A 27,604-nucleotide genomic window follows, 5' to 3' on the forward strand; every position below is an offset into this window, starting at 1 on the left:
AAGAAAATGTATTAAAAATAGTGATAAAATGTTTATTAATCAATTTCACAGTCTTATATGAACATTTGCAATAATAACGAATATGTAGTCGCTACAATTGCTACTGAACAATTTCCTTGGAAAACATAAAACCAATCACTGAAAGCCATACCTATTGAGGATTTGAATTTTCACCAGTGTAATTGGGTCTTAAATTTAGTCCAGTCCTCTACTAGATTGCTTACTGGTGCGTAAGGAGAGATTTGTGTGTAACCTGTAAAAGACCTGTGTGCAGCTAACTATGTGTGTATCATAAGTCTCCTGAAGTAAAACTTTACTTCCTGACCACATTTTACAACATTCCTCAGTTCAGTTCTGTGTTAAAAGTGAAATTTTAATCTTGGCAGTAAAGGTTTGCATATGGATGGATACAAGTATACTACAAATTCAAATCATTAATTTTCCAGTCTATCAAAGTTATTGATTGAGTGGCCATTTCTGATGTGTTGAGGTCAGAACAAGGAAGTGTAGACCAGCAAGGACAGGGTAAGCACCATGAAATGTAGACTAATGGAAAGATTGAACTGAAATTGAGCTGCCAATCTCCCACCAGACGATGAAAGGACAGTGAAGGGTATTTGGAAGTGTTTTTTATTTGTCGACGTGTTTCGAAGCATACAACACTTCTTCATCAGGAAAGACCACTATATATCGCGACTTCAGATCCATCTTTCCAGTTTGTTATGATACTGGCGTAGTACTGCTGGAAACCAGTGGCTGAAGAAGCACGAGCAGGAACAGCAAGCGGTAGTAGAAGTTCTTGGAGTTAACAAAAGAGTTGTAGGAAACAGTCCGTAGATAGGTGAGAACAGTCTGGGTGAGAATGTTCAGGAGCTGAAGACTGGAACTAGGCTAACAGCTAGACACAATACTCAAGAAATGCGTGAGCGATCCATGTGGCTTTAATTAGGCCTAAACAGGAAACAAGATGGATCCCTTAGTAAAGGGCAGTTGCAGAACACAACAGCTGCCTCCAGCTGTAAGGAGTGGGATTGCAGCACAATTAATAAGGTAAATAATAGCAGCTACTAGTTGTCAAACTGTAGAAGGACAACAGGAATTCTGACACATTTGTCTTTCCATTTGTCTATATTTTATCTGCTTCGATGGATCCACAGTAGCCTTCTGCTCTCATAAGCTAAAATGGGAGTTGTGACTGTCACAATCCCACAAGGTGAGCATAAATAGTTTTTCTGTTTTCTCTCCATTATACCACCCTATTTGCCCTTCATTGTCTCCCCAGCCTAATTTTATCCAGGGTAAGCACTGTAACAGAAGTGGGTTAGTAAGAGTAGGTATAATTTCTTTTATTGTTAAGTGGTCTAAGCCATTTTAAATATAATTTTGTTCTGTTGGAAAACTTCTTTACAGTTTGGGAACCAATACGGTAAATTGAACAAAATAAGGGCTTTTTATATAGGCTGTCCACTTTGGGCAACCATTATTGTTACAAGTATTCTCTGACAAGCTGTTGGCCATGTGGTGTCCCTCTGATCCAGCTCTAAGTAATCATCTGTAATCAGTGGTGGAACCCAGCAGCAAGTGTCCTACTTCCTAATAGCACAACTCCAAAAGGGAAAAGAAAAATTATACTCTGACCATTGAAAAGAATTTTGGCTTCAAAACTCAGATTCAGTTCTTTCAAAGATATACCAAATCTACAATGGTTTCCTTAGCTTCGATTATAAAGCCAATATGCACAATGGGATAAAAAAAACCTTTACAAAAATGTGCAAGGCTCAAAAATAGTAAATAAGTATATTTTATTAATTAACAATTATTAAAAACAATTGGTAGATATACAAAGTCAAACATATAATATCATACAATAGTTAGGTGGGCCAAGGCACCACATTCCACCACATGTATAGACAAAACAGTGGAAAGTCAAATTGGTATCAAAGCATTTGAGACGGATACTCAAATCAAAAAGAGACCGAAATTATCAATGCTTTAAGGTAGTATCAGTAATAAGGGGAGGGGGATGACCCATAACTGAAGTGCAAGGTAGTATCAGTAATAAGGGGAGGGGTATGACCCATAACTGAAGTTCATACACAGTGGTATCAATAAGACCTCACCTGTAAAGGACGCACCCGAAACGCGTTTCACATCAAGCTTATTTTTCCTACTTGGACTTTTAAGAAATGTTTCCATTTGTTTGTTTTCTGATTACTAATTGTGACTGTAAGGCTTTTTCTGTAGGCAAAGATACAGGCCAGTATATCTAGTCTTTTAATATCATCACAGCTACTCCTGAAGCATTACATTCCTCATGCACCATATAACTCTGAACAGTACATAATGTCCTTGCAGGTAATTACACTAAATCTATAACAACCTACATAACAACAGTTCCCTTGGCAATATCCATGTTTGGTGGATCTAAAAGCAGACATTTATGCTGCTCTGGATGATTACACAGGTAAAGTATATATTGAGGGTTCAGTAGCTTGATAGTCCACTTGTCAGCACTATGGTTCTTTATGTACATATTATGCCTCCATAGAAAGATACATAGCCTTATAAAAGGATTCCAGTTTGCAGTTAATTAAGTTTTATGTAAGTCAGTTGATGTTTATGGGCCCCAAATGACCAGTTCGGCTCTGTGACAAGTCTCATCCAGCCAGCAATTTCCACAACGTTACCATTCTTCATCGCTTCCCTAAAGATTTTTTCATTTGCTGGTAAACAATTTTCAGCAGATTCCTTTAAGTGTGTCAGCCATTTTGTGATTATTAGTCAAAAACTGGATGACTCAAGTTAGCTTTTCATTAGTAAAAGAACAATACGCTCTTAATTCCGCTGTTATATTTAGTGCATTCTTCTTCTTTCTCTCTTAAGATAAGCCTTTCATTGGATTTTTGTAATTTAAATTGAATATTTCCTCCAATTGACGTTGCTCCACTGATTCTGGAACTGTATTTCTATTTCTTTCTCTGTTTCAGAGTTATGCCCCCGAAAATAAGGATGCAAATTTACCCTTCAACCAAGTGGGTATGTACCACAAAACTTCTCTGTGGGCGTTAGCTTCTTCTCCTCTGAGGCTGGTGTGAGGGTGGTGAGGATGGCATCCCACTCCTCTGATATTTCTGTTGGTTTAATGTGTGAAAATATGTTTTACATGTATGTTACTGCTATGTATTTAATGGTTATTTCCCTGTGGGCTGCAGTGCTTACCGGAGGCCAAAAGATGTCACTGTCTTCCACTCTATACAAGAGTGAAAAATAAGTGAAAGGTGAAATCTGCTTAGTAACACTGAGGCAGCAGGCACAGAAATTAGAAGTACAGCTGATAGTGGGAGGGAGTTCTTTGGATTCTGGGAGAAGGGAATCCATTTTAGTCAGTCTAGAGGAGGAAGAGAAAGAGGCAAGACAGGTTGTTCCTAGTGTGGAACTACAAGGCTCATGAGGAAAAGGATCTAGTTACAGAGGCAGCAGGATTACACAGGCAAGTGGGGAACCCGGCAAGAGAGAAACTTACAAGTCCAGGAAGCGTACTGTCCAGAGAGAAAGGGAACTTTAGGACTAGGTAGCACCCTGCTGTGGGTACTGAAGGTACTGTCCAGTAAGAAAGGGACCTTGGGACAAGGTATCGCCCTGCTGTGGGTACTGAAAGAGGGAGCACGTCTCTACGCGCGGCACCTGGGACTGATAAAAGCAAGGATACAGGGAATTAGGGCATAGTGACACACGTGGACCCGTATAACTCTACCCCTAAGGAAAAGCAGGCATTTAAGATCTCTCCTCACTACTGTGCCCTACCTGTTGCTAGAAACAAAATTCAGACTGTAACTCTGAGAATGGTGCCTGTGTACTGTGTGGCAAGTGATGAAGAATGCATAACCTGCTACTGTATGTTCACCTGTTTGAGTGTGCATAAAAAGAACACCGTTTATAACAGTTGCTTTGGTTTCTTGACTGAGAGGGTTAAATGGGACAGTTCTGCACCCAGTGCATTAACTGTGGAGGTCTCAGGTCTTGAAGCATCGTCGCACATACAACTCCACAGTACTCTATTTCCTGTAGCGGATCGGGATGTTAAAGAAGCGACACTTGCCCATGACTACCAACCTGCGGTCCGTTACATTTGGCATAGTCGGCAGGATGCGAGTTCCTCGCATGAAGAGAGCGGGGTAGAGAAGACCTGTGGCGCAGATGAGAGGGTGCCTGAATACATGTGGCCCAAGATGGCGGCCAAAAGCATGGACTTCAAGATGGCGATGGTGGTGGTGAAGAGAAGAAGAAAGACCACCTATCGTGGGCGTGGATGGCGCCCAAGATCACGAAAATGTGTCCAGCTCTTAAGTGTGTCGACCAGAAGGATGTGCCCAGCAGCCAGGATCCAGCCTGGAGTGGGAGGTGCGTACCTAAAGATGGCACGGCGTAGTACGAGCTGCAGCCCATCAGGTGAAAGATGGAGGATGCAGGAGGCGTGGCCGAAAGCAGAGTCGCTGGGAGTGAAGTGTGACGCAGCAGACGAGTCAGAAATCCAGCCAAGGAATAGGAGGCGCCAAATCCACAGGAAGCATGTGTGAAGGAAGGAGCTTATGAGATGAGCTCTGGCAAAGATGGCTGATATTGATCAAGAGGCAGTTGAGCAAGTCAAGGCCAGTGATGAGGTGAGGGGGTTTCATACACTGCCAAGACATCTTTCAACCTTTCAGTAAGGCCCTGACAAAATTGGCTTCTAAGAGCCCGGTCATTCCATTTGGTATCAGTTGCCCATCTGCGGAATTCGGAGCTATACTTCTCCACTGACCGATTCCCCTGGTGAAGGCAACGCAGCTTGTACTCAGCCAAGGAAATTCAGTCAGGATCATCATAGATAAGGGCTAGAGCCCCGAAAAACCTCTCCACTGACTGGAGACAGACAGAACCCTGCGGCAAAGAGAAAGCCCAGGATTGAGGATCTCCTTGCAATAGTGAGATCACAAACCCCACTCGCTGCTCCTCATCTCCAGAGGAGTAAAGAAGAAGTTTAAAATACAATTTGCAAGCTTCCTTGAACACAAAAAACGTGTCCCTACCTCCTGAAAACCTGTCCGGAAGTGCAACCTTGGGTTCAAGCTGGACCGGTCTACCTGCAGAGACCCCAACATTAGGGACCTGCAGCCGCTGTTGCTGCTGCTGAACCTCAGAGCGGAGGTCAGTCACCTCCAGAGACAGCTTGTGCAGCTGCTCTGCCAGCATTGCAATGGGACCCATGAACCAAGGGAGAGAGAAAAAAAAAACACACCCAAAAAAACCACACAGACAAATAAAACCACTTGTCAGTTTATTTATTTTTTTATTTATGCATGGCTGGTGATAATGTCAAGCACGGTGTGGGAAAGACTAAGTGCAACATAGCCCAAACACTAGGGAAAGGGGGAGTGGAGACCCCTAGGCAGATCTAATATCACGCTGCCTACCCTATCATCCCCATATTGGTTCCACACCAATCGCCGAGCAGGACCCTAAATCCTGTATGTCCCTAGAGCTTGGCCCTAGATAGGGAGGGGACAGGGTGAGCACTAGTCAAGCCCCACTACAAACTAAAGACAACAAGGCAGACAAACAAATCGGATACACTTAGCTTCAGTAGACATCAGAGAGATAATGCCAACTGTCCTCCAAGGGCACCAAAGAAGAAACTAGCCAACTGCTATTGCGCTAAGCCTACACAGAAGTACATAAAACTATCACCGGCGGCTCTCTGGAGAAACTGAAACTATTTAACTACCCAGTAACAGTGTGTCAATCATCAGCAGAAGGTGGAAGTCACTGCTGGGTTTTAAAGGAAGAAGGATATACCTATACTACAGAGATGAGGGAATCAAGAAGGTGTCTGCAATGCCAAGCGCAGTGACCTTCTACAGCCAGCTCCAGTACGACAGATCTACTCCCACTTTATACTTTACATAGACCATAAAAATTAGCCCATATCGCAGGAATCATATAGCGGATTTAAAAAAAAACAACAACAGCATACTTAGGAAAGCATTGGGAATAAAATAGGAGCAAAAACTGGCAACATATGATCTGCTGATTGGTACTTTTTAAGCATATTACAGTCTTTCACAAATTTCATACATATCTTGGATAATCCTTTAAGTATTCTGCAGGGATAATGAGTATTACACAACGATTCATTTGCTTTATTAGAAAATACAGTACTCTTCTCCCTATTCTGCAAATTCATTTATGTGTTACTAATGGATTACATATACAACATATAAAATGGATGGAATAAAAGAGTATTACCCTTACATGCATCGACTAGAGTATTCTATAAATGTGTGCTAGGGCCCCAGTATTTTTTTTTTACAATTTCTAACATTATCCTAAACATTAAAGCACCACTCCAGTGTTTGTTTTCCAGCACTGGAGTGGCGCTTTAAACCTAAGCTCCCTGCCCCAGATCATATACTGTCCCGCAGCGCCATCTTGTGACAGAAGTTTCTGACTGTCCGGAAGTCAGAGGCTACGTCACACGCTCTCAATACAAGCCTATGAGAGCCTGAACAAGGTTTTCATAGACTTTGAAAAGTGACCTTCGCGCAGCTCCATGAAACACTGGAGCTGCGAGAAGGTCACTTTTCACCGGAGACCGACATGACACTGGAAACGGATGAAGGCGGCTGCAGATGAGTATCAAACCAGTGGCAGGGGACTTACATTTTCATTTAGGAGTGGGGGGTTGGGGTACTGCACTTAGTACCGCTCTTTCAAAAACAATTGTGGAATTGGACTTTTTTTTGCAATTTAACTGCCCTTGGATTTTTTTTCCTGTTTTCCATTCCACTATATGGTAAAATCAATGGTGTTGTTCAAAAGTACAACTCGTCCCACAAAACAAAAAGCTCTCACACGGCCATATTGACGGATAAATGAAAAAAAGTTATGGCTCTGGGTACAAGGGAAGCAAAAAAAACAAATATGGAAAATCCCAAGGTCATGAAGGGGTTAAAAGTTAATCCCCTGCCCCGTCTGAAACTCACCTGCTGACTCCTTTATTCTTTTCTAGTTTCTCTCTGGTCCCTCTCTGGCGAAAACTGACCTGCCGGGTTGCTCCAGTGCCTCCTGGAGCGCATCAGAGGTCACTTTTCAGTACAAGTCTATGAGAGCTTTGTTCTGGCCTCGTTCTGGCTCTCATAGACTTGCACTGAGAGCGTGTGACCTAGCTACTGACTTCCGGCCAGTCAGAGGTTACGGGCACAAGATGGCGCCGGAGCGGCATTGGATAAAGGTGAAGCTGCTGGAAGGTGAGTATTACAAAGGGGGCAGGAGGCTTACATTTAAAGCGCCACTCCAGCGGTGAAAAAAATCAAAATGCTGGAGTGGTGCTTTAAACGTACTGTATATCGGACTTAGAAGAATTGCAATTGGAAAACATTGAGATTACATTTGAAAGAAGCTGAAGATATAAAGTGGAGATTTTTTCCACAGTTTTCCCATCAAGACCACCTGCTCTTATTTTATTGCTGCAACGTTCCACTTTTTGATGTTTTTTTACTTCTTTAATGTTATTTTGCCTTTTGATGTTGGTAAAACTAAATGCAGATGTTTATACAAGATTCCATTTACACAATAAAGCTGCTAGCAATTATTTCACCCTGACAACATGGACGCCTTTGTGCATAAAATTATATCTGTACACTGTGTATACAGCCAGGTGCAATCAATATATATTCATCACATCTGATTATTTACCTTGCTCGAAGTCATTGATGTTTTCGCTTCCATTCTCTAGACAGCTGTGTTGAATTCCGATGCTTTTTGTTGTATATAAATGTTGACGTGGGCCAATGAAATTTGTATCTCTAATTCCTGTATATCATACAGCCAGGTTGGCTTTAATTAATTTGTTGTACTTTATTAATTTTATTATTTTTCAGCATGATCAAGTCCGCTTAATTGACTTGTTTTTATTTGATTATGTAATTTGTAAAGTTGGCTAATTCTTACTCTTATTATAATTCAGTGTGAAAAAGCAGGTTTAATTTAGGAGGACTGTATAATTTAGTAGACAACTGAAGCCAAGTTGTATATCGGTTAAAATTTAACGAGTAAACTCTACTTTATAGCAAATTTTCCAGCTCGAATTTACAACATACAGTAAAAAAAAAGCAAGGTTTATTCAACAATCTGTTATATAATTTAATCAACTTTAGATTAACAAGCAAAACAAACACTGAAAATTGTTCATTACACAATACTTTCAAAAATTCAAAAATTTACTATCCTCATTATTGTCAGCATGAGCCTGGAGTAAATCTTAAAACAGATTTCATTATTTTTTTTTATTATAAAGTTTTCATTTTACGGTAGTTAAAATAAACTTTAAGAAAGAAATCTATAGATTGGTATATTTTCATCTCCAAATGACTCATTTCTCTATGATTTTACAGCCCTTTTAGTTTTGACTGCTCTGAATAGGTTGAAATTAAATAAGTTGCTACCGGAAATGTTAAGTGTATGTTCACATGCAGCATTGTTTTTGTAGCATTATTTTTGTGCTAATAAGAAGCTGCTTTTTGCAGTAAAAGCTATTAGATAGTTCCTGCACATGCTTGCTTTTTTTTCCTGTCTGAATTTGAGAACTGTAATATTTTTAACCCCTTTATGACACAACCATTTTCCGTGTTCTCCTCCCCTTCTTCCAAGAGCCACAATTTGTTTTATTTTTCCGTCAATAAAGCCATATGAGGGCTTATTTTTTACAGGACAAGTTATACTTTTGAATGACTCCACTCATTCTACCACATAGTTTATTGGAAAATAAGAAAAAAAAAATCAAAGTGAGTTGAAACTTCTAAAAAAAAGTGCAGTTTCACAATTTTTTTTATTTTATTTACCATGTTCACTATATGGTAAAACTGACCTGGCAATATGATTCTCCAGGACAGTACAAGTACACAGATACTAAACATGTATATATATTTTTTTAATTTAAGTGGTAAAAAAAATACAGAAATTTGCCAAAAAAACAATTTTTACTTTTGTCGCCATTTCAAAGCGTTTTAAATGCCGCTGTCAGAGACTGACAGCGGCATTTAACAGGTTAACAGTTAGGGGCACTTGATGACTGATTAAATCAGGCGTTATGTTCTGGGAGAGCTGTAGGCTTGGCATGTGAGCCCGCATCAAAGGCATGGACATGACATATGACATAAGTTTGCGTTATCTGTCGTGATGGGGTTAAATCTGCAGCATGTCAATTCTTTTAGCGCTTTTCTGCAGCGTATTTGCAACATTTTTTTGCCCATAGAAAATAACGAGAAAGAGCAAAAACCCAGCGAACAGGTTTTTCTGGGTTTTTGCAGCATTTTTTGCTGCATTTTTGGTGAATAAAACTAAACTTTGTTAAAAATTTACTGCAGAAAAATCACAGATGTTTTTCTATTTCTAAATTAAAAAAAATACTTATTAGATTTTAGCAATAATATTTTGTGTATGTGGAATAATAAAACAGATAAATGTAATAAAAGTGGATGATCATGTGTTCTCCACGGATGGAAGGTGGGAACCCAGAATAATTTCCTCTGTTGGGCACAGGGATCTCTTCGTCAAAGACTGGGCAAAGCAGGACCGGAGCCAAGAAAAAGCAATGACCCAGATAAAATGGTAATTAAAGGATACACCAATGCTAAGTGACATGGACGCCTTTGTAAACTTGGTATTCCTCAGTAAGGCATTTGAATTCCTTTTCTAATTCACGTCCAATATGTATAACCAGAATTCTTAAGCCTCCCAGAATCTCTGTATTAAGGTCTGGTTTGATGGGTAACAATTGTAAAAGTTGTTTCACAAAGTGAGAAATCTGTTAAAAGTTGTTTTTTAATCTGTTACATTTTGTACTTAATCCAATTTATGTCACCAGTGTCGGCTATTAAATATGAGCTAGCAGGAGTTTCTGTCTATCTAGATTCAGAACATAATAAAAGACTAACGATAATACCTACTGCTGCAGATTCCGAACAGCTTTTACAGAAATCATTATTAAGCATATTACAATGCAGACTTTAACCCAAAAAACTTTTCACGCCACATCCTTATATCTGGATCAAATCTGACATTTCTCTCTTTAATTCAGACCTAAATTTAAGCATTGGTCTCCTGTTCTTCTTTTTTTTTTTTTTTTTGCTGAACACCATATGAAAGAAAATGAAAGATTTGAGCAAATTATAATCTACATTCTAATTGAAAAAAGGAATTTCATATTAAATTCAGGTAATACTTGACGAAAGAATAGTTGGTAGAATTGAGCAAAGTGATCCAACAGCTAAGAGTCCGTGCAGTAGATTATAAAATATATCTTTAAATAGTATATCTTGATAGCACAAAGAAATAACACCACAATACACCAATTCAATTCCAAGATGCAGAAGGCAAATATACAAGAAAAGAAAAAAAAAAGAAAAGAAGACCTGAGTATGAAAACAGAGGAAAAGGAAAGAAAGACTTCTCCCCTCAATCCCTATAATAACTTTATAATTTAAAAGTTGTTGTCCACTGCTCAGCTGGCGTTGATTGGCAGCAGGGATTGCGTGACATAAGAATGTCACGTGATCCCTGAGAGAGCAAGTGTCAACACCGTTGGAACGCCGCCATCACCGGAAGTGACTATAGGTGTTATTAATTTACTAATGGGAAATATAGGGATTCAGAAGTGTTTTTTTTTGTGTAGTGGACAACCCCTTTAATAACTATATTGCTTGCTCTTACATGGGTAATTCCAGAGTAACCTATAGATTTGTACAAAATTGCAGATATATTAAAAACTTTCTTTAAATAAAACCTGTCATGTCCATAAATGCTATTTACCTGTATACAGTGCCTACAAGTAGTATTCAACCCCCTGCAGATTTAGCTGGTTGACACATGCGGAATTAACTTGGCATTGTGACATTTGTACTGTAGATCAGCCTGGAAGTGGGAAATGCACTGCAGCAAATTTTTTTTTTTTTTTTTTTTTTATAAAACGTTAAAAGTTAATTCAGAGTGTCATTTATTATTCAACCCCTCAAACAACAAGAATTCTGTTTGGTCCCCCTAAAGTATTAAGAAGTAGTTCAGGCACCAAGAATAATGAGCTTCACATGTGTGGATTAAAGATCTCTTTTGCCAGCCTTTTCTGACTATTTAAGACCCTCCCCAAATTTGTGAACAGCACTCACACATGGTCAACATGGGAAAGACAAAGGAGCATTCCAAGGCCATCAGAGACAAGATCGTGGAGGGTCACAAGGCTGGCAAGGGGTACAAAACCCTTTCCAAGGAGTTGGGCCTACCTGTCTCCACTGTTGGGAGCATCATCCGTAAGTGGAAGGCTTATGGAACTACTGTTAGCCTTCCACGGCCTGGACAGCCTTTGAAAGTGTCCTCCCGTGCCGAGGCCAGCCTTGTCCGAAGAGTCAAGGCTAACCCAAGGACAACAAGGAAGGAGCTCCGGGAAGATCTCATGGCAGTGGGGACATTGGTTTCAGTCAATACCATAAGTAACGTACTCCACCGCAATGGTCTCCGTTCCAGACGAGCCTGTATGGTACCTTTACTTTCAAAGCGTCATGTCAAGGCTCGTCTACAGTTTGCTCATGATCACTTGGAGGACTCTGAGACAGACTGGTTCAAGGTTCTATGGTCTGATGAGACCAAGATCGAGATCTTTGGTGCCAACCACACACGTGACGTTTGGAGACTGGATGGCACTGCATACGACCCCAAGAATACCATCCCTACAGTCAAGCATGGTGGTGGCAGCATCATGCTGTGGGGCTGTTTCTCAGCCAAGGGGCCTGGCCATCTGGTCCGCATCCATGGGAAGATGGATAGCACGGCCTACCTGGAGATTTTGGCCAAGAACCTCCGCTCCTCCATCAAGGATCTTAAGATGGGTCGTAATTTCATCTTCCAACAAGACAACGACCCAAAGCACACAGCCAAGAAAACCAAGGCCTGGTTCAAGAGGGAAAAAGTCAAGGTGTTGGAGTGGCCTAGTCAGTCTCCTGACCTTAACCCAATTGAAAACTTGTGGAAGGAGCTCAAGAATAAAGTCCACATGAGACACCCAAAGAACCTAGATAACTTGGAGAAGATCTGCATGGAGGAGTGGGCCAAGATAACTCCACAGACCTGTGCCGGCCTGATCAGGTCTTATAAAAGACGATTATTAGCTGTAATTGCAAACAAGGGTTATTCCACAAAATATTAAACATAGGGGTTGTATAATAATGAACCCACACTTTTATGTTTAAAATTTAATAAAATTCAACTGAGCAACATAACTTTTTGGTTTGTAAGATTTATGCTTCTGTTCATAAAACCTACTCTCGTTTGCAGTTTGAAGGCTCTAACTTATTTGCATCTTATCAAACCAGCTAAATCTGCAGGGGGTTGAATACTACTTATAGGCACTGTATATAGGGTTAAAGTATAGATAAATACCATTTACATTTTGCTTAGCTGGCTTATTGGAGCAGCAGCTACAGGGAGAAAATGAAATTTTATTCTCTCTGCAGCCACTCACTTAAGTCACCAGGGTGCAGATACAGTCATCACTCACTACAAAGTGAGTGTGACTGTAATTACTCCCCTGCAGTTTGATTGACAGCCTCCTCTGAGCATACGCTGCAAACACGCTGCCAAGCAGGCTGACAATCAATGAGCAAGTGGAGTGATTACAGCACACGCACTAATGTAGTAAATGGAAGGGAAATCAAAGTAGGAGTGAAGTAAAAGCTATATGCACATACAGTAATAAATGTAAATACTAACATCTACATATCAATAATGGGAGAAAGACCAATTGTCTAAAAAGCAGAAAACCAAAACAGGGAAAAAATGAAAAAAAAAAAGGTCCAAAAATAATATGGTGAATTTTTTTTAATACTTTATTGAAAAATAATTAGTTTGCAATGGACAGACAATGGGATTAAAGGAGGCACATATAAAATACAAACAAAGTCATAAAATTAGGATGTTGTGTGGATATGTAACAAAGATATATATGGGTAGAGAGCCGCTGGATACAAATGATACACATGTACAATAAAATCAATCATAAATAATATATGAAACCATGTGTATAAGAAAGTTTATAACCAATGTATAGTGCCAGCCCAATGTTCTCAAAACCACAAAGGCAAATGGCTAGATAATGGGACTGATTAGTGTATTGTCCCTGTGGCTATATCGATAGGCTAGGTAATAGTGCTAATCTAGAAAATAGCCATGTAAGCATATGCCTGATGTGGTCAAATAAGAAATTACAGAGCCTACAAAAAAGTTACATCATCAAAACTATTCAAATTAATATTATTCTTTATTGGGTAAATGTAAGAACAAACGATTAGGAAAAATAGGGGGATAATGAACACTAAATTTAAAATATCAATAAGTGGGAGGTACAGTTTTATATTAAATTACGTGGATCATTCATCAATATATATCAGTACAATGAATGTTACATATTATTAGTGCAGGGTTCAACAGAAAATGAGTATACTTATAAAGTGCATGATGCTATTCTTAATATCTCTCATAATTGTAACATTTAATAATAAGTCTACGCTGACCTGATAATAAATATATAAAGTGCCATTAGTGCATAATAGATGGCCAGAAAATAACGTAATTACCATATATAAGGCACAATCAATACATTATTAGAACCTTGCAGGTACAGTACAGACCAAAAGTTTGGACACACCTTCTCATTTAAAGATTTTTCTGTATTTTCATGACTATGAAAATTGTACATTCACACTGAAGGCATCAAAACTATGAATTAACACATGTGGAATTATATACTTAACAAAAAAGTGTGAAACAACTGAAAATATGTCTTATATTCTAGGTTCTTCAAAGTAGCCACCTTTTGCTTTGATGACTGCTTTGCACACTCTTGTACATAGTCATGAAAATACAGGAAAATCTTTAAATGAGAAGGTGTGTCCAAACTTTTGGTCTGTACTGTACATACAGAGTATATAAAATATATGTGTACAATGCATATCACATATAGTTAATGCAGTAAGATGTAGAGTATGTAAAAGGTGCAATCAGTATATCGTTAGAACCTAGCAGATGAACTTCCCTCGTTAACGCCAGTCAGCGAAACGCTCGTTGGGTTGCTCCACATGTGAGGTCAGTATAGATATGGTATACACTCTGCATTCATCTGCTAGGTTCTAATAATATACCGATTGCACCTTTTACATACTCTTAATCTTACTTCTGGCTATTTGTTATGCATTGATGGCATGTTATACATGTATTTACTATCTTATTAGCACAGATTAATTATCAAATAGCATCATGCACCTTATTAGTACATTTAATAATTTTTGTTGAACCCTGCATTAACTATATGTGATATGCATCATACAAATATATTGTTATATACTCTGTATGTACCTGCAAGGTTCTAATAATGCATTCATTGTACCTTATACAGGTGCTTCTCACTAAATTAGAATATCATCAAAGAGTTAATTTATTTCAGTTCTTCAATATAAAAAGTGAAACTCATATTATATAGAGTTATTACAAACAGAGTGATCTATTTCAAGGGTTTATTTCTGTTAATGTTGATGATTATGGCTTACAGCCAATGAAAACACAAAAGTCATTATCTCAGTAAATTAGAATACTTTATAACAAAAGCTTGAAAAATGTTTTTAAAATCTGAAATGTTGGCCTACTGAAATGTATGTTCAGTAAATGCACTCAATACTTGGTCGGGGCTCCTTTTGCATCAATTAATTCATCAATGTGGCGTGGCATGGAGGCGATCAGCCTGTGGCACTGCTGAGGTGTTATGGAAGCCCAGGTTGCTTTGATAGCAGCCTTCAGCTCGTCTGCATTGTTGGGTCTGGTGTCTCTCATCTTCCTCTTGACAATACCCCATAGATTCTTTATGGGGTTAAGCTCAGGCTAGTTTGCTGGCCAATCAAGCACAGTGATACTGTTGTTTTTAAACCAGGTATTGGTACTTTTGGCAGTATGGACAGGTGCCTAGTCCTGCTGGAGAATGAAATTTCCATCTCCAAAAAGCTTGTCGGCAGAGGGAAGCATGAAGTGCTCTAAAATTTCCTGGTAGACGGCTGCGCTGACTTTGGTCTTGATAAAACACAGTGGACATACACCAGTAGATGACATGGCTCCCCAAACCATCACTGATTGTGGAAACGTCACACTAGACCTCAAGCAGCTTGGATTGTGTGCCTCTCCACTCTTCCTCCAGACTCTGGGACCTTGATTTCCAAATGAAAATTGGAACTTTGGGACATTGTGGAGTGCGTCAATGGCTGCCTTCTGGACATCTGTCAAGTCAGCAGTCTTCCCCATGATTGTGGAGCCTACTGAAACAGACTAAGGGACCTTTTTAAACGCTTAGGAAGCCTTTACAGGTGTTTTTTGTTAATTATTGTAATTTACTGAGATAATGACTTTTGTGTTTTCATTGGCTATAAGCCATAATCATCAACATTAACAGAAATAAACACATGAAATAGATCACTGTTTGTAATGACTCAATATAATATGAGTTTCACTTTTTGTATTGAAGAACTGAAATAATTAACTTTTTGAGGATATTCTAATTTAGTGAGAAGCACTTGTATATACTGTATGTATACAATTGATGTGACATAAATTCCTAGAAATTCCTAGTAAGTACTAACTACCAATAGGGCTCCAATGTTGGGTAGTTTATGCGTTTTTGTTAAAAAGTGGAAGCTGCTTTACTTTTTCATATATCCTCATAACTACAATGCTAGACGCAAGGTGGTGATTTGGGAATATCATTCCTTGATTAACAAAACAGTGGCATACCTCCTCTTTAACAAGAAAATGACTATAGGGCAGGAGTCTGCAGTATGATTATTTTTCTAAATCACTCTTAGTGTTTTTTTGCTGATAAATCACAGCATGGACCACCCGAAAAGTGGCCCACAGCATAGACTTTGTTTGGTCCATTTAGAAAAATGATTACGCTGCGCAGTCCTGCACTATACTAATTTTCTTGGAAAAGGTCACTTTTTTCAAGGGTCAAAACCTTGCAATATGAATACAGGCTAAGCTAGACCTATTTTCTGGTCTGAAGACCTCAGTGAAGACTATGACTTTGTTAGTAGACCAACGTTTTTAGCCCTAATCTTACCCTTTGTTAAAATGATGGCGGTATTGTTCATATAAACAAAACAAAGACTAGATAATTTACTAAATTTAGAAATAATACCAACTAACAACTATTCTACTTGTATATTTTCCCAGAGCCTTGGATTTTGTCTGGTTGTTTGTGTTTTGCTGAGGCTAAATATGTTTATCGCCTTATTATTCATATAACAATAATGTCATGTCCTAGAAAACTGAATAAAGGATTAAGAAAAGGAAAAAAGAAAAAGGACATGGCTGTAAATAATAGATGATTTGGTAAAACATTTGCAATGTAAATTCTCTTCTCAATAACTGATAGACAAGAGCCCTAGGCAAGAGCCTTCAGCGCCAGAAGGGAATCTACTCGGCATCTGCAGAATTTATCTAATTTAATTTTTAAAGTGTAATTCTTACTTTCTTTCAAAGTTAAGATATTTCGGAATAACTCTTCAAATTTCTAAAGCAAATGGAACTGTTTCTACACAAAAAAAGTGCCCCTTAATCTGATCATTAGGACTCTGGCAGCTATAATCAGGGTCCTTCTTCAGCACCGGCATCAATGCCAGGAATATTACTATTCATTTCAAATAGATGAAATAATATTGTCACACCGTTGACTTTAAGGAGACAGAAGTCTGAAATTTCCTCCACAATGGGGCTAAAAAATTACTATATATTTATCACTCTACCTGGTGCCCTCCATTTGCCTCCTACTGCCTCTTCCAAGATGCAATGGCACGGGGAGCAATAATACTGAGTCTACACCACACCTTCCTTGCCTTTCCAATCCCACTGCACAGTAAAAGCAGGGGATGTGTGTTGGACTTACCACTGAGCTCCGCATTCCACTGTGATGCCATATTGGACGCAGGAGGAACAGAACGCCAATCATGGCCGAAGACAAATGGAGAGTGACTATAGTCACTTTTTAGTCCTAGAGTGGGGGGTCACTTTTAATACAGACTACTAAAATGAACCAGTATTATATAAATTGCCAAGGCAAACCATAATTAGTTTACATTTATCAGAATTACAATATATGTTGATATTACCAGGCCTCCTTCAAGGACTACCAGCAAAATTTACCTATATGGGGGCAAATTGTCAACTGCTATAATCTGTTAAAGAGCAGAAATAAAAAAGCAAATAATGTAAATTTTTAGTATACAATACACAAACATATTTGTACGAAGAATTACTAAATACGATAAAATGGATTTTCCAGGATTAGGCCCTGCACTTCTTTGTCAAGTGTCATTGAACAAACAAGGTCATGGCTTCTGTTATCAACTCAATCCATGACATCAGTGTAAACAGAGTCTGATTTCTCTTATATATATATATATTATATATATATATATATATATATATATATACATATATATATATATATACATATATTAAGACCTTGTAACCAAATCAGTTGTAGAAGTAGGGATAAGTGAGGGCTCGTTCTCAGCTCCTGAATGTGAACATGAGTGTTTCTTTTCACGTGAACGTGGATAGGTTAACTGTGAGGGATACGCAGTGAGACTGGGTAGTCAAGAGGTCCAAGGTCAAAAGCCAAAAAAATATGTCATAGACCGAGGAGTGAAACAAAGGCGTAGTCAGGAAACAGTCCGAAGTCAATATTCCAAGAAGGTAGTGGATCATGACAAAAGGGCTAGGCAAATGGATGGTCAAGACAAATCCTAGGACGAGTAGCAAAGATCAGCATACCAGACAAAGAGCACAGAGCAAGCACACACCTTATGAGCAAAGCTACAATTGGCAGCAATCAAAGGCAGAGAGCTGATTAAATAGCCAGGTAATTACTCTGGACAAGAGCCACATTGATGAAGCCCTGGTACACCCTGGTCCTGATTGGACGGCTAAACTGTCACTCCAGTCACTAACAGCTCAGCATGTCCCAGCATCCGATTGGACGTCTGAGCTGTCCATCATCATGCAAACAGCTCAGCATGCCCCAATCCTAGATTGGATGGCAGAACTGTCATTCACTGCGTCCAGACACTCAGATAGGAGGAACCGTGACATTGACAACTTTAACAATATAGAGGATTTACTATTGATTAGTGAAATTACTAATATATAAGTTTCTTACCTGCATTCTAGTAATGTAGATGGGTTTGTTCATAATGATCCAACTTGCTGTCTCATAACACGGTGGGATAGTCATTGACCCATCGTATGTAATAAAACTAGCGGTCTCTGGATAAAGCTCTTCAATGTTTAGCCCCTGTAGTAAATAGGCATCATCTAAGGATATATTGCAAAGAAAACACTTTCAGTAACACAATATTAAACTGTGAAGGATGAAGCAGATAAGCACAAATAGAAAGATAGAAAGCATTTCACTGTTTTCTGAATTTACTATTACTACTATTTTGCAAATATAGTGTGCAAAGTTGATAATAAATCTGGTTTACATGATATTATACTTGATATTACAGTATCACAATTTTATCAAATTGCAAAATGCATTGTATTAGTGTGGCGCCCCTGAGGGTTCAGTCGCCACAGGGGTACTGCACCTCAGATGAGGTGTGGTATCTCCTCTTTCAGGTAAGGATGGAGCATCTCACAGGACCCCACTTCACCACTCAACACTACACCACTCCTGTCCTGTAGGGGGCCTAAATGGACCAGGGTGCTACCCCCGCCCAGGATAGAGGAGATAGGGGGAACCATGTAGTGGGTGAGGGTGGAGGACACACTTTTAGGAAACACTTTTTGATTCATATTTAATCTACGGCCATCTTAGGTTCAAGGTCTTTGATTGAGGGTCTTCTGTCAGGGTCCAGCAAGAGGCTGTAGCTGGCTGAAGGTTCGCGGTCCTCGTACTCTGGCCTTGAGACGAGGAGCGGGTCAGAGTTAACCACTGTCTCTACCCGGTTAAGGTTCTGTTCTAAGAAGGCCTGGGAGGGGAGCAGAGGAGATAGGCTCCACAGGCAAAAGGATCCCAGGGGGATACGGACAGAGCGGAGCCGCCACCTGTATTCTTTATTCTGGCCTTGCCAGAGGGATTCCTGCTGCAAAAGGGGTAACCGGCCTCCGACATCTGACTTTGTTACTTCACGTCTCAGTCGGAAAAGCCCGGAGGCTTAGTGGATCCCAGGGGGGATACGGACGGAGCGGAGTCGCCACCTGTATCCCTCACACTGCGTTTATCCAGTGGGACCTGGCCTTACACTACGTTCGTACCACACACAGTCAGGAGAAGACTCAGTGGAAGAACTTACCAAGGAGAGGAACACACACCAGCGGGGTCTCGACAGGTGCTCCTAATCTACCTGGGAAGTGCTGAACCCCCTTCCCGGTGGCCGCAGTATGCCATGTGTAGCAGAGAGAAGCTTTGCGGCTGAAAGTTCATCTAAAGTGAGTAAAGACCCGGATGACTTCATTCACCGTCTCAGCTTGTTCATTCCTGCGCAGCACTGCACCCACCATACTTCCACATACTCCTCCTTCTCTCTGCCCTGAGGCCTACTCCGCCTGTGGGGACTAGTACCATCTGAGCTGCTAGAACACCGGCCTCAGAGGACTGACGCAGTGCTGGTGGCCGTCACCAGGAACCGCAGGTGGCGTAGTCAAAATACCACTCATCTTTGAAAGCCCATATATTTTTATGTGACAGCCCTGGGCACGGAACGGGTCCAGGCCACGACTGCATCCCTCCCCGCGACATCGACACTGAAGCGGCTCCGAGTAACCCCAAAGCTCAGGGAGGGCGTCACATTAGCATGCCTACAGTAAGAAATATAAACTTCACAACACTCTACTATAAGAATCTATGCCAAACACCTATGTGAAGCTTTTCCCTACAAAGCTCAGCAACTCCTTTTTCCATATCACTAACAGGTTATCATTGTTCGTCATTTTCCAGATACAGTGAAGCAACAATGCGGTTATCGCCTGCTAGTTCTACAATCCTATTATCTCATATTGTATCAGTCTTGTCAATCTGTTCTGTGAGAAGACTACAACCCACTACTGGAATCAGCACTGAGCCTGCTGTAATCACAGGACTTCAGTAAAGCCCCCGTCTCACATAGCGAGATCGCTAGCAAGATCGCTGCTGTGTCACGGTTTTGGTGACGCAACAGCGACCTCACCAGTGATGTCGCTATGTGTGACACTTTGCAGCAATCAGGCCCCTGCTGTGAGGTCGCTGATTGCTGCAAAGTGTCCTGGACCATTTTTTGGTCGTTGCCCTCCCGCTGGTCAGCACACATCGCTGTGTGTGACCAGCGGGAGCAGCGATCAGGCTGGTAACCATGATAAACATCGGGTTACTAGGGGCACACGCGCACCTAGTAACCCGTTGTTTATCATGGTTACGAGCCTGCTAAAGTGAGCGGTAACCTCCCGCTCACCGTAGCAGAGTGGTACCCATGATAAACAACGGGTTACTAGGAGCGCGTGTGACCCTAGTAACCCGATGTTTACCATAGTTACCAGCCTGCTCCTGCTTCAGCAGGCTGCTAACCGGAGCAGGACATCGTGGAAAGATTCTTTCCACGATGTCGCTGCTTCCCTGATCGTTGGTGAGCCTGCCTGTTTGAGAGCTCACCAGCGGCCACATAGCGACGCAGCAACGATCCCTGACAGGTCGTATCGTTGTCGGGATCGTTGCAGCATCGCTAAGTGTGACGGGGCCTTAAGTGGAAAGTTCCTTCTGTAGACACTCAAGAAGCGTGTAATTCCTTGTTTGGGTGAGATGTTATATTTTATCTCTCCACATAGCTCTCCAGCTGTGATTTACACAATTTTAAAGCAGTAATTAACTTCTCTTCCAACGATGCTTCATTTTAAAATGAAAGAAGTATTTAGCCTGCAAGTTAATGAACCTCGTAGCCTTGAAACTTGAAATTGAGTACACACTTTTTCCATTCACTTTGTGAGTTCTGAAAATTATTGTGCACACATATCTTGATTACATGCTGTAAATGTCTGCCTACCCGGCTAAAGGGGTGGCCCAGAACTTATATAAGAATGACTTAGCCTTGAGATAAAGTTGATCATCAATGCCAGAGGAGTGGACGTCCAACACCTGGCATCGCCACCGACCAGCTGTTTACAGCTCCTGCTGTGCCCTGATGTGCTGGAACAGCACTGCTCTGTACACTGTGTAGAGCCCATTATTGAGTACTGCAGCCTAGCTCCTATTGAAGCTGAACTCCAGTACCCGAGAACAGCTACTACATAGTGTTCAAAGCTATGCTGTTCTAGCTCTATCAACTGTGTACATTTGGCTGCAGCAGGAGCTGACTCGTTAGTGTGCCATGGGTCGGACCAACTATTGATCTGATCATAGGCGAGCACTAGAAGTGAAGGGTCCCATGTGCAGTATGTGTGCCTGGGCTCCCTTCCATCATACATCATACATCATCCGCGTATACACTCACGTAGATATACACACTATACATATTTATTTATTTTTATTTATTTTACTCTCTTATAATTCCAAAGTGCTTTACAAGCATTATTTTCACTGTCCCCATTGGGGCTCACAATCTACATTCCCTATCAGTATGTCTTTGGAGTGTGGAAGGAAACCGGAGAACCCAGAGGAAACCCCCGAAAACACGAGAAGAACATACAAAACTTCTTGTAGATGTTGTCCTTGGTGGGATTTGAACCCAGGACCCCGGTGCTGCAAGCCTGCAGTGTTAACCACTGAGCCACCGTGCTGCCCATTAGGCACATATACACACATGAAAAAAACCCACATGTTTGCGTATTACACATGCACTTACACATTAGGCAAGAATATATACATTACACAAATATATACATCACACACATATAAAAATGGCATAAGTATATTTTCTTGTGAACATACAAAAAATGTGTGATCATACCCCAAAAATGGCAAGGCAGCTATATGTCCTAAAGTTTGCAATTTAAACATTTTACTGATGGAAAACTTTTTTTTTGGCACTTAGACAACCAGAAGAATTTTTGTTTTCCCCATTTCCAAGTAAACATCATTATGTCTTGTTCCTTTAAAGATGAGCTGTCGTTTTTTTTAGTTATGTAAGTGTTACTTTTATATTAACTGTTATTACTGAGCAAATGCATAAAAAAGACTCAATTGTGACATTTTTATTATTTTTCATATAACACTTATAAATCACCCTAAATGTATTGTATAAAATGATCACAATAGTTAGATAGTTCTGCATTGTTTGGCTATAAAAAAAACTGATCTGCTAGATACTTACTTTTATATGTTATTCTGGTTATGGTGTCCCTGTTGAGCATTCGATTAAGGAAAGGATTGGATGAATCTGTTACCTTAAGGATACAAAGGCAAGTTATATTAAAACATATAAAATAAACAACATTATTGTTAATTAAAGTCGTTTGTATGAGATTTTAAAAAGGGTCTACTTTGTCTTTGAAACACCGTCACTTTTATTTTCAGGTTTATTCTTATTGAAACTCAACCTCATGTACTTGTAAGACCAGGCGCAATGTAAGGGCAAAAAATGTGTTATTTCTGGTAAAAGTAAGCCATTTTGTATTTTACAGCTCTTCACATACTGTATGGCATCATAGATCACTTTTATGGTTAGCCATTAATTGGAAGGTTTCATTGTTTGGGCCTCATATTCATTGCAGTGTGTAAATACACACGACATCTGCATTTACTATGATTTTATTCTTGTTTTAGGGTGCTAAGAAAAATGTTGGCCCCTATGGTTGCTAACATCTAGAAACATTTATATGGATATTGTCATTAATACTGATGCAGTTTTATATACACCGCGTGCAGAATTATTAGGCAAATGAGTATTTTGATCACATGATACTTTTTATAAATGTTGTCCTACTCCAAGCTGCATAGGCTTGAGAGCCAACTACCAATTAAGTAAATCTGGTGATGTGCATCTCTGTAATGAGGAGGGGTGTTGACTAATGACATCAACAACCTATATAAGGTGTGCTTAATTATTAGGCAACTTCCTTTCCTTTGGCAAAATGGGTCAGAAGAGAGATTTGACGGGCTCTGAAAAGTCCAAAATTGTGAGATGTCTTGCAGAGGGATGCACCAGTCTTGAAATTTCCAAACTTTTGAAGGGTGATCACCGAACAATCAAGCGTTTCATGGCAAATAGCTAACAGGGTCGCAAGAAGCGTGTTGGCCAAAAAAGGTGCAAAATAACTGCCCATGAATTGAGGAAAATCAAGCGTGAAGCTGCCAAGATGCCATTCGCCACCAGTTTTGCCATATTTCAGAGCTGCAATGTTACTGGAGTATCAAAAAGCACAAGGTGTGCGATACTCAGGGACATGGCCAAGGTAAGGAAGGCTGAAAAACGACCACCTTTGAACAAGAAACATAAGTTAAAAAGTCAAGAATGGGCCAAGAAATATCTTAAGACTGATTTTTCAAAGGTTTTATGGACTGACGAAATGAGAGTGACTCTTGATGGGCCAGATGGATGGGCCAGATGCTGGATCAGTAAAGAGCAGAGAGCTCCACTCCGACTCAGACGCCAGCAAGGTGGAGGTGGGGTACTGGTATGGGCTGGTATCATCAAAGATGAACTTGTGGGACCTTTTCGGGTTGAGGATGGAATGAAGCTCAACTCCCAGACCTACTGCCAGTTTCTGGAAGACAACTTCTTTAAGCAGTGGTACAGGAAGAAGTCAGTATCGTTCAAGAAAAACATGATTTTCATGCAGGACAATGCTCCATCACATGCATCCAACTACTCCACAGCGTGGCTGGCCAGTAAAGGTCTAAAAGAAGAAAAAATAATGACATGGCCCCCTTGTTCACCTGATCTGAACCCCATAGAGAACCTGTGGTCCATCATAAAATGTGAGATCTACAGGGAGGGAAAACAGTACACCTCTCGGAACAGTGTCTGGGAGGCTGTGGTGGCTGCTGCACGCAATGTTGATCGAAAACAGATCAAGCAACTGACAGAATCTATGGATGGAAGGCTGTTGAGTGTCATCATAAAGAAAGGTGGCTATATTGATCACTAATTTTTTTGTTTTTTGTTTTTGTATGTCAGAAATGTTTATTTCTAAATTTTGTGCACTGATATTGTTTTACCTGGTGAAAATAAACAAGTGAGATGGGATTATATTTGGTTTTTATTAAGTTGCCTAATAATTCGGCACAGTAATAGTTACCTGCACAAACAGATATCCTCCTAAGATAGCCAAATCTAAAAAAACCCACTCCAACTTCCAAAAATATTAAGCTTGGATATTTATGAGTCTTTTGGGTTGATTGAGAACATAGTTGTTGATCAATAATAAAAATAATCCTCTAAAATACAACTTGCCTAATAATTCTGCACACAGTGTATGCTATATAGCAATGCTCTGTTAAAGGGCCCTACTACATTGTATTTTCAATATATACTGCTCTTTTCCATCTTATGGGAGTCCCGAAGATGAGACGAGCGCAGTGCTTGGCTATCTCCAGTGGTCCCGTTAAGACTTAAAGGTGTGGCAATGCGCATTATTGACCACTACTCCATTCACACAAGGCTCTGAAGAGCCCCAGTTCTCAGGATTGCAGAGGTAAGACTCCAAGTGATCAGGAAGTTATCCCCTATGACATAGGTAGGGGGTAACTATCAAACATGAGATTACCCCCTGTAGCATACTTTCTTCCAGGTGGTATGGAGGCAGCTGCCTGGGACTGAGAATATCAATAGGCACACCACCATACTTCTATTCCAATAAGATGCACTTTTACGTCATCACTTTTTTTTAATATTGGTTATTTGAAAATGCTAAAATGCAACACAACAATTCCATCAAATTATTAAACACTTCTGGTCTCAATATAGCACAAAACCTCGTGTTTCTATAGATTTAGACATATGCTGTTCTGTACAGATGACAAGAAACATTGAAATACATTTTCTTTGCTGGGAACAGTTTTGATTATGTTGTTCTGCATATTTGACCTTCAGTGAATGAAATTCTAATTATGCTAATGAAAAAGCACAGCGAACAAATGTACTCACTTTTATAAATATGGATATAACCACTAGACCATTTGGGCTTTTCGCTGCTTCTGTTACATTTGTGTACAGCTCATGGTTATAGTGTATTAGTTGAACCTACAAGAAAAAAATGCAGACAAACACAATTGATTATTATATTTTTAAACACTATATACACCTTTGGAAATTATTTTTTTAGATTGTCAATTTGCTTCTAAATACAAAGTTAAGCAACTTTCTAAATATCAATCATTAAAAATTATCTACCATTTTGCTGCAATAGATGTCTGTAAGTCCTTATTCTAGCCTTTTTTTTTAATCTCTCTCCCTTCTCTTAGTGTTAGAGATAGCAGCAGGGAAGAGAGGGAGGAGATTGTACACAAATCTGCAAAGGACAGGGTTAACCCCTTCACAACTTTAGATGTATCTATAAGTCCAGGTTGGTATGTACTTACCGACCTTTGACGTATGGATATGCCCAGGTGATTTTGCGAGCAAAGGAGCCGTGCATGCGCGATCACTGCCGGGTGTTTAGCTGATATGACAGCTGACACCCAGCACTCACTGCCAGGAGCGGTGCCCGCAGTTTAACCCGCTGAATGCTGCGATCGATAGCTTGTATGTCAATGCAGCACTGACAGTTTATAAAAAATAGCGCATGGCTATGCTTTATAAATGATTCGACTGAAAAAAGTGAAAGTAAAAAAGTAAAAAAAAAAATAGTAAGAATATGTAAAAAAAAAAAAATATCACAGAATAATAACAAAAATATACATATATATTGTACTCATAAATAAATACTTTTATGGAAAAAAAAAGTACATTTATTTGGTATCGCCGTGTCCGGAACAAACCGATCTATAAAACTGTCCCACTAGTTAACTCCTTCAGTGAGCACCATAAAAAAAATAAACTAAAAAATGAGGTTAAAAAACGATGCTTTATCATCATACCACCAAACAAAAAGTGGAACAAAACTTGATAAAAAAGACAAATGTAAATAAAAGTGTTATCACTGAAAACTTAATCTTGTCCCACAAAAACAAGCCGCCATATGGCTGCATCAGCAAAAAAATAAAGTTATAGCTCTATAGCTCTCAGAATAAAGCGATGCAAAAATTATATATTTTTTTATAAAATAGTTTTTGTTGTGTACAGTCATGGCCAAAAGTTTTGAGAATGACACCAAAATTATATTTTCACATGATCTGCTGGCCTCTGGTTTTTATTAGTGTTTGTCTGATGTTTATATCACATACAGAAATATAATTGCAATCATATTATGAGTACCAATAGGTTATATTGACAGTTAGAATGAGTTAATGCAGCAAGTCAATATTTGCAGTGTTGCCCCTTCTTCTTCAAGACCTCTGTAATTCTCCCTGGCATGCTCTCAATCAACTTTTGGACCAAATCCTGACTGATAGCAGTCCATTCTTGCATAATCAATGCTTGCATTTTGCCAGAATTTGTTGGTTTTTGTTTGTCCACCCGTCTCTTGATGATTGACCACAAGTTCTCAATGGGATTAAGATCTGGGGAGTTTCCAGGCCATGGACCCAAAATCTCTATGTTTTGTTCCATGAGCCATTTAGTTATCACCTTTGCTTTATGGCAAGGTGCTCCATCATGCTGGAAAAGGCATTGTTGGGCGCCAAACTGCTCTTGGACGGTTGGGAGAAGTTGCTCTTGGAGGACATTCTGGTACCATTCTTTATTCATGGCTGTGTTTTTAGGCAAGACTGTGAGTGAGCCGATTCCCTTGGCTGAGAAGCAACCCCACACATGAATGGTTTCAGGATGCTTTACAGTTGGCATGAGACAAGACTGGTGGTAGCGCTCACCTCTTCTTCTCCGAATAAGCTGTTTTCCAGATGTCCCAAACAATCGAAAAGGGGATTCATCAGAGAAAATGACTTTGCCCCAGTCCTCAGCAGTCCACTCCCTGTACCTTTTGCAGAATATCAGTCGGTCCCTGATGTTTTTTCTGGAGAGAAGTGGTTTCTTTGCTGCCCTCCTTGAAACCAGCCCTTGCTCAAAGAGTCTCTGCCTCACACTGCGTGCAGAAGCACTCACACCAGCCTGCTGCCATTCCTGAGCAAGCTCGGCACTGCTGGTAGTCCGATCCCGCAGCTGAAACAGTTTTAAGATACGGTCATGGCGCTTGCTGGTCTTTCTTGGGCGCCCTGGAGCCTTTTTGACAACAATGGAAGCTCTCTCCTTGAAGTTCTTGATGATGCGATAGATTGTTGACTGTGGTGCAATCTTTGTAGTTGCGATACTCTTCCCTGTTAGGCCATTTTTGTGCAGTGTAATGATGGCTGCACGTGTTTCTTTAGAGATAACCATGGTTAACTGAAGAGAAACAATGATACCAAGAACCAGCCTCCTTTTAAAGTGTCCAGTGATGTCATTCTTACTTAATCATGACTGATTGATCG

At 40.0% G+C, this 27,604-nt stretch overlaps 1 protein-coding gene across 1 annotated transcript in view; it reads right to left on the reverse strand.

The window, feature by feature from the left end:
• The window catches only part of CA10 (carbonic anhydrase 10), a 354,530-nt gene that overhangs the window by 8,060 nt on the left and 318,866 nt on the right, over window positions 1–27,604 (reverse strand). Inside the window, exons 6-8 of the mRNA XM_073684179.1 lie at window positions 25,185–25,280; window positions 22,410–22,482; window positions 18,287–18,441 (exon numbers count right to left, since the gene is read on the reverse strand). Of these exons, the coding sequence (XP_073540280.1) occupies window positions 18,287–18,441; window positions 22,410–22,482; window positions 25,185–25,280 (324 nt within the window). The remainder of the gene's footprint in view (window positions 1–18,286; window positions 18,442–22,409; window positions 22,483–25,184; window positions 25,281–27,604) is intronic.

This window comes from Phyllobates terribilis, unplaced genomic scaffold (genome assembly GCF_046119375.1).
Source record: "Phyllobates terribilis strain yellow unplaced genomic scaffold, ASM4611937v1 Scaffold_5__5_contigs__length_657084704, whole genome shotgun sequence".
NCBI classification, from domain to species: domain Eukaryota; kingdom Metazoa; phylum Chordata; class Amphibia; order Anura; family Dendrobatidae; genus Phyllobates; species Phyllobates terribilis.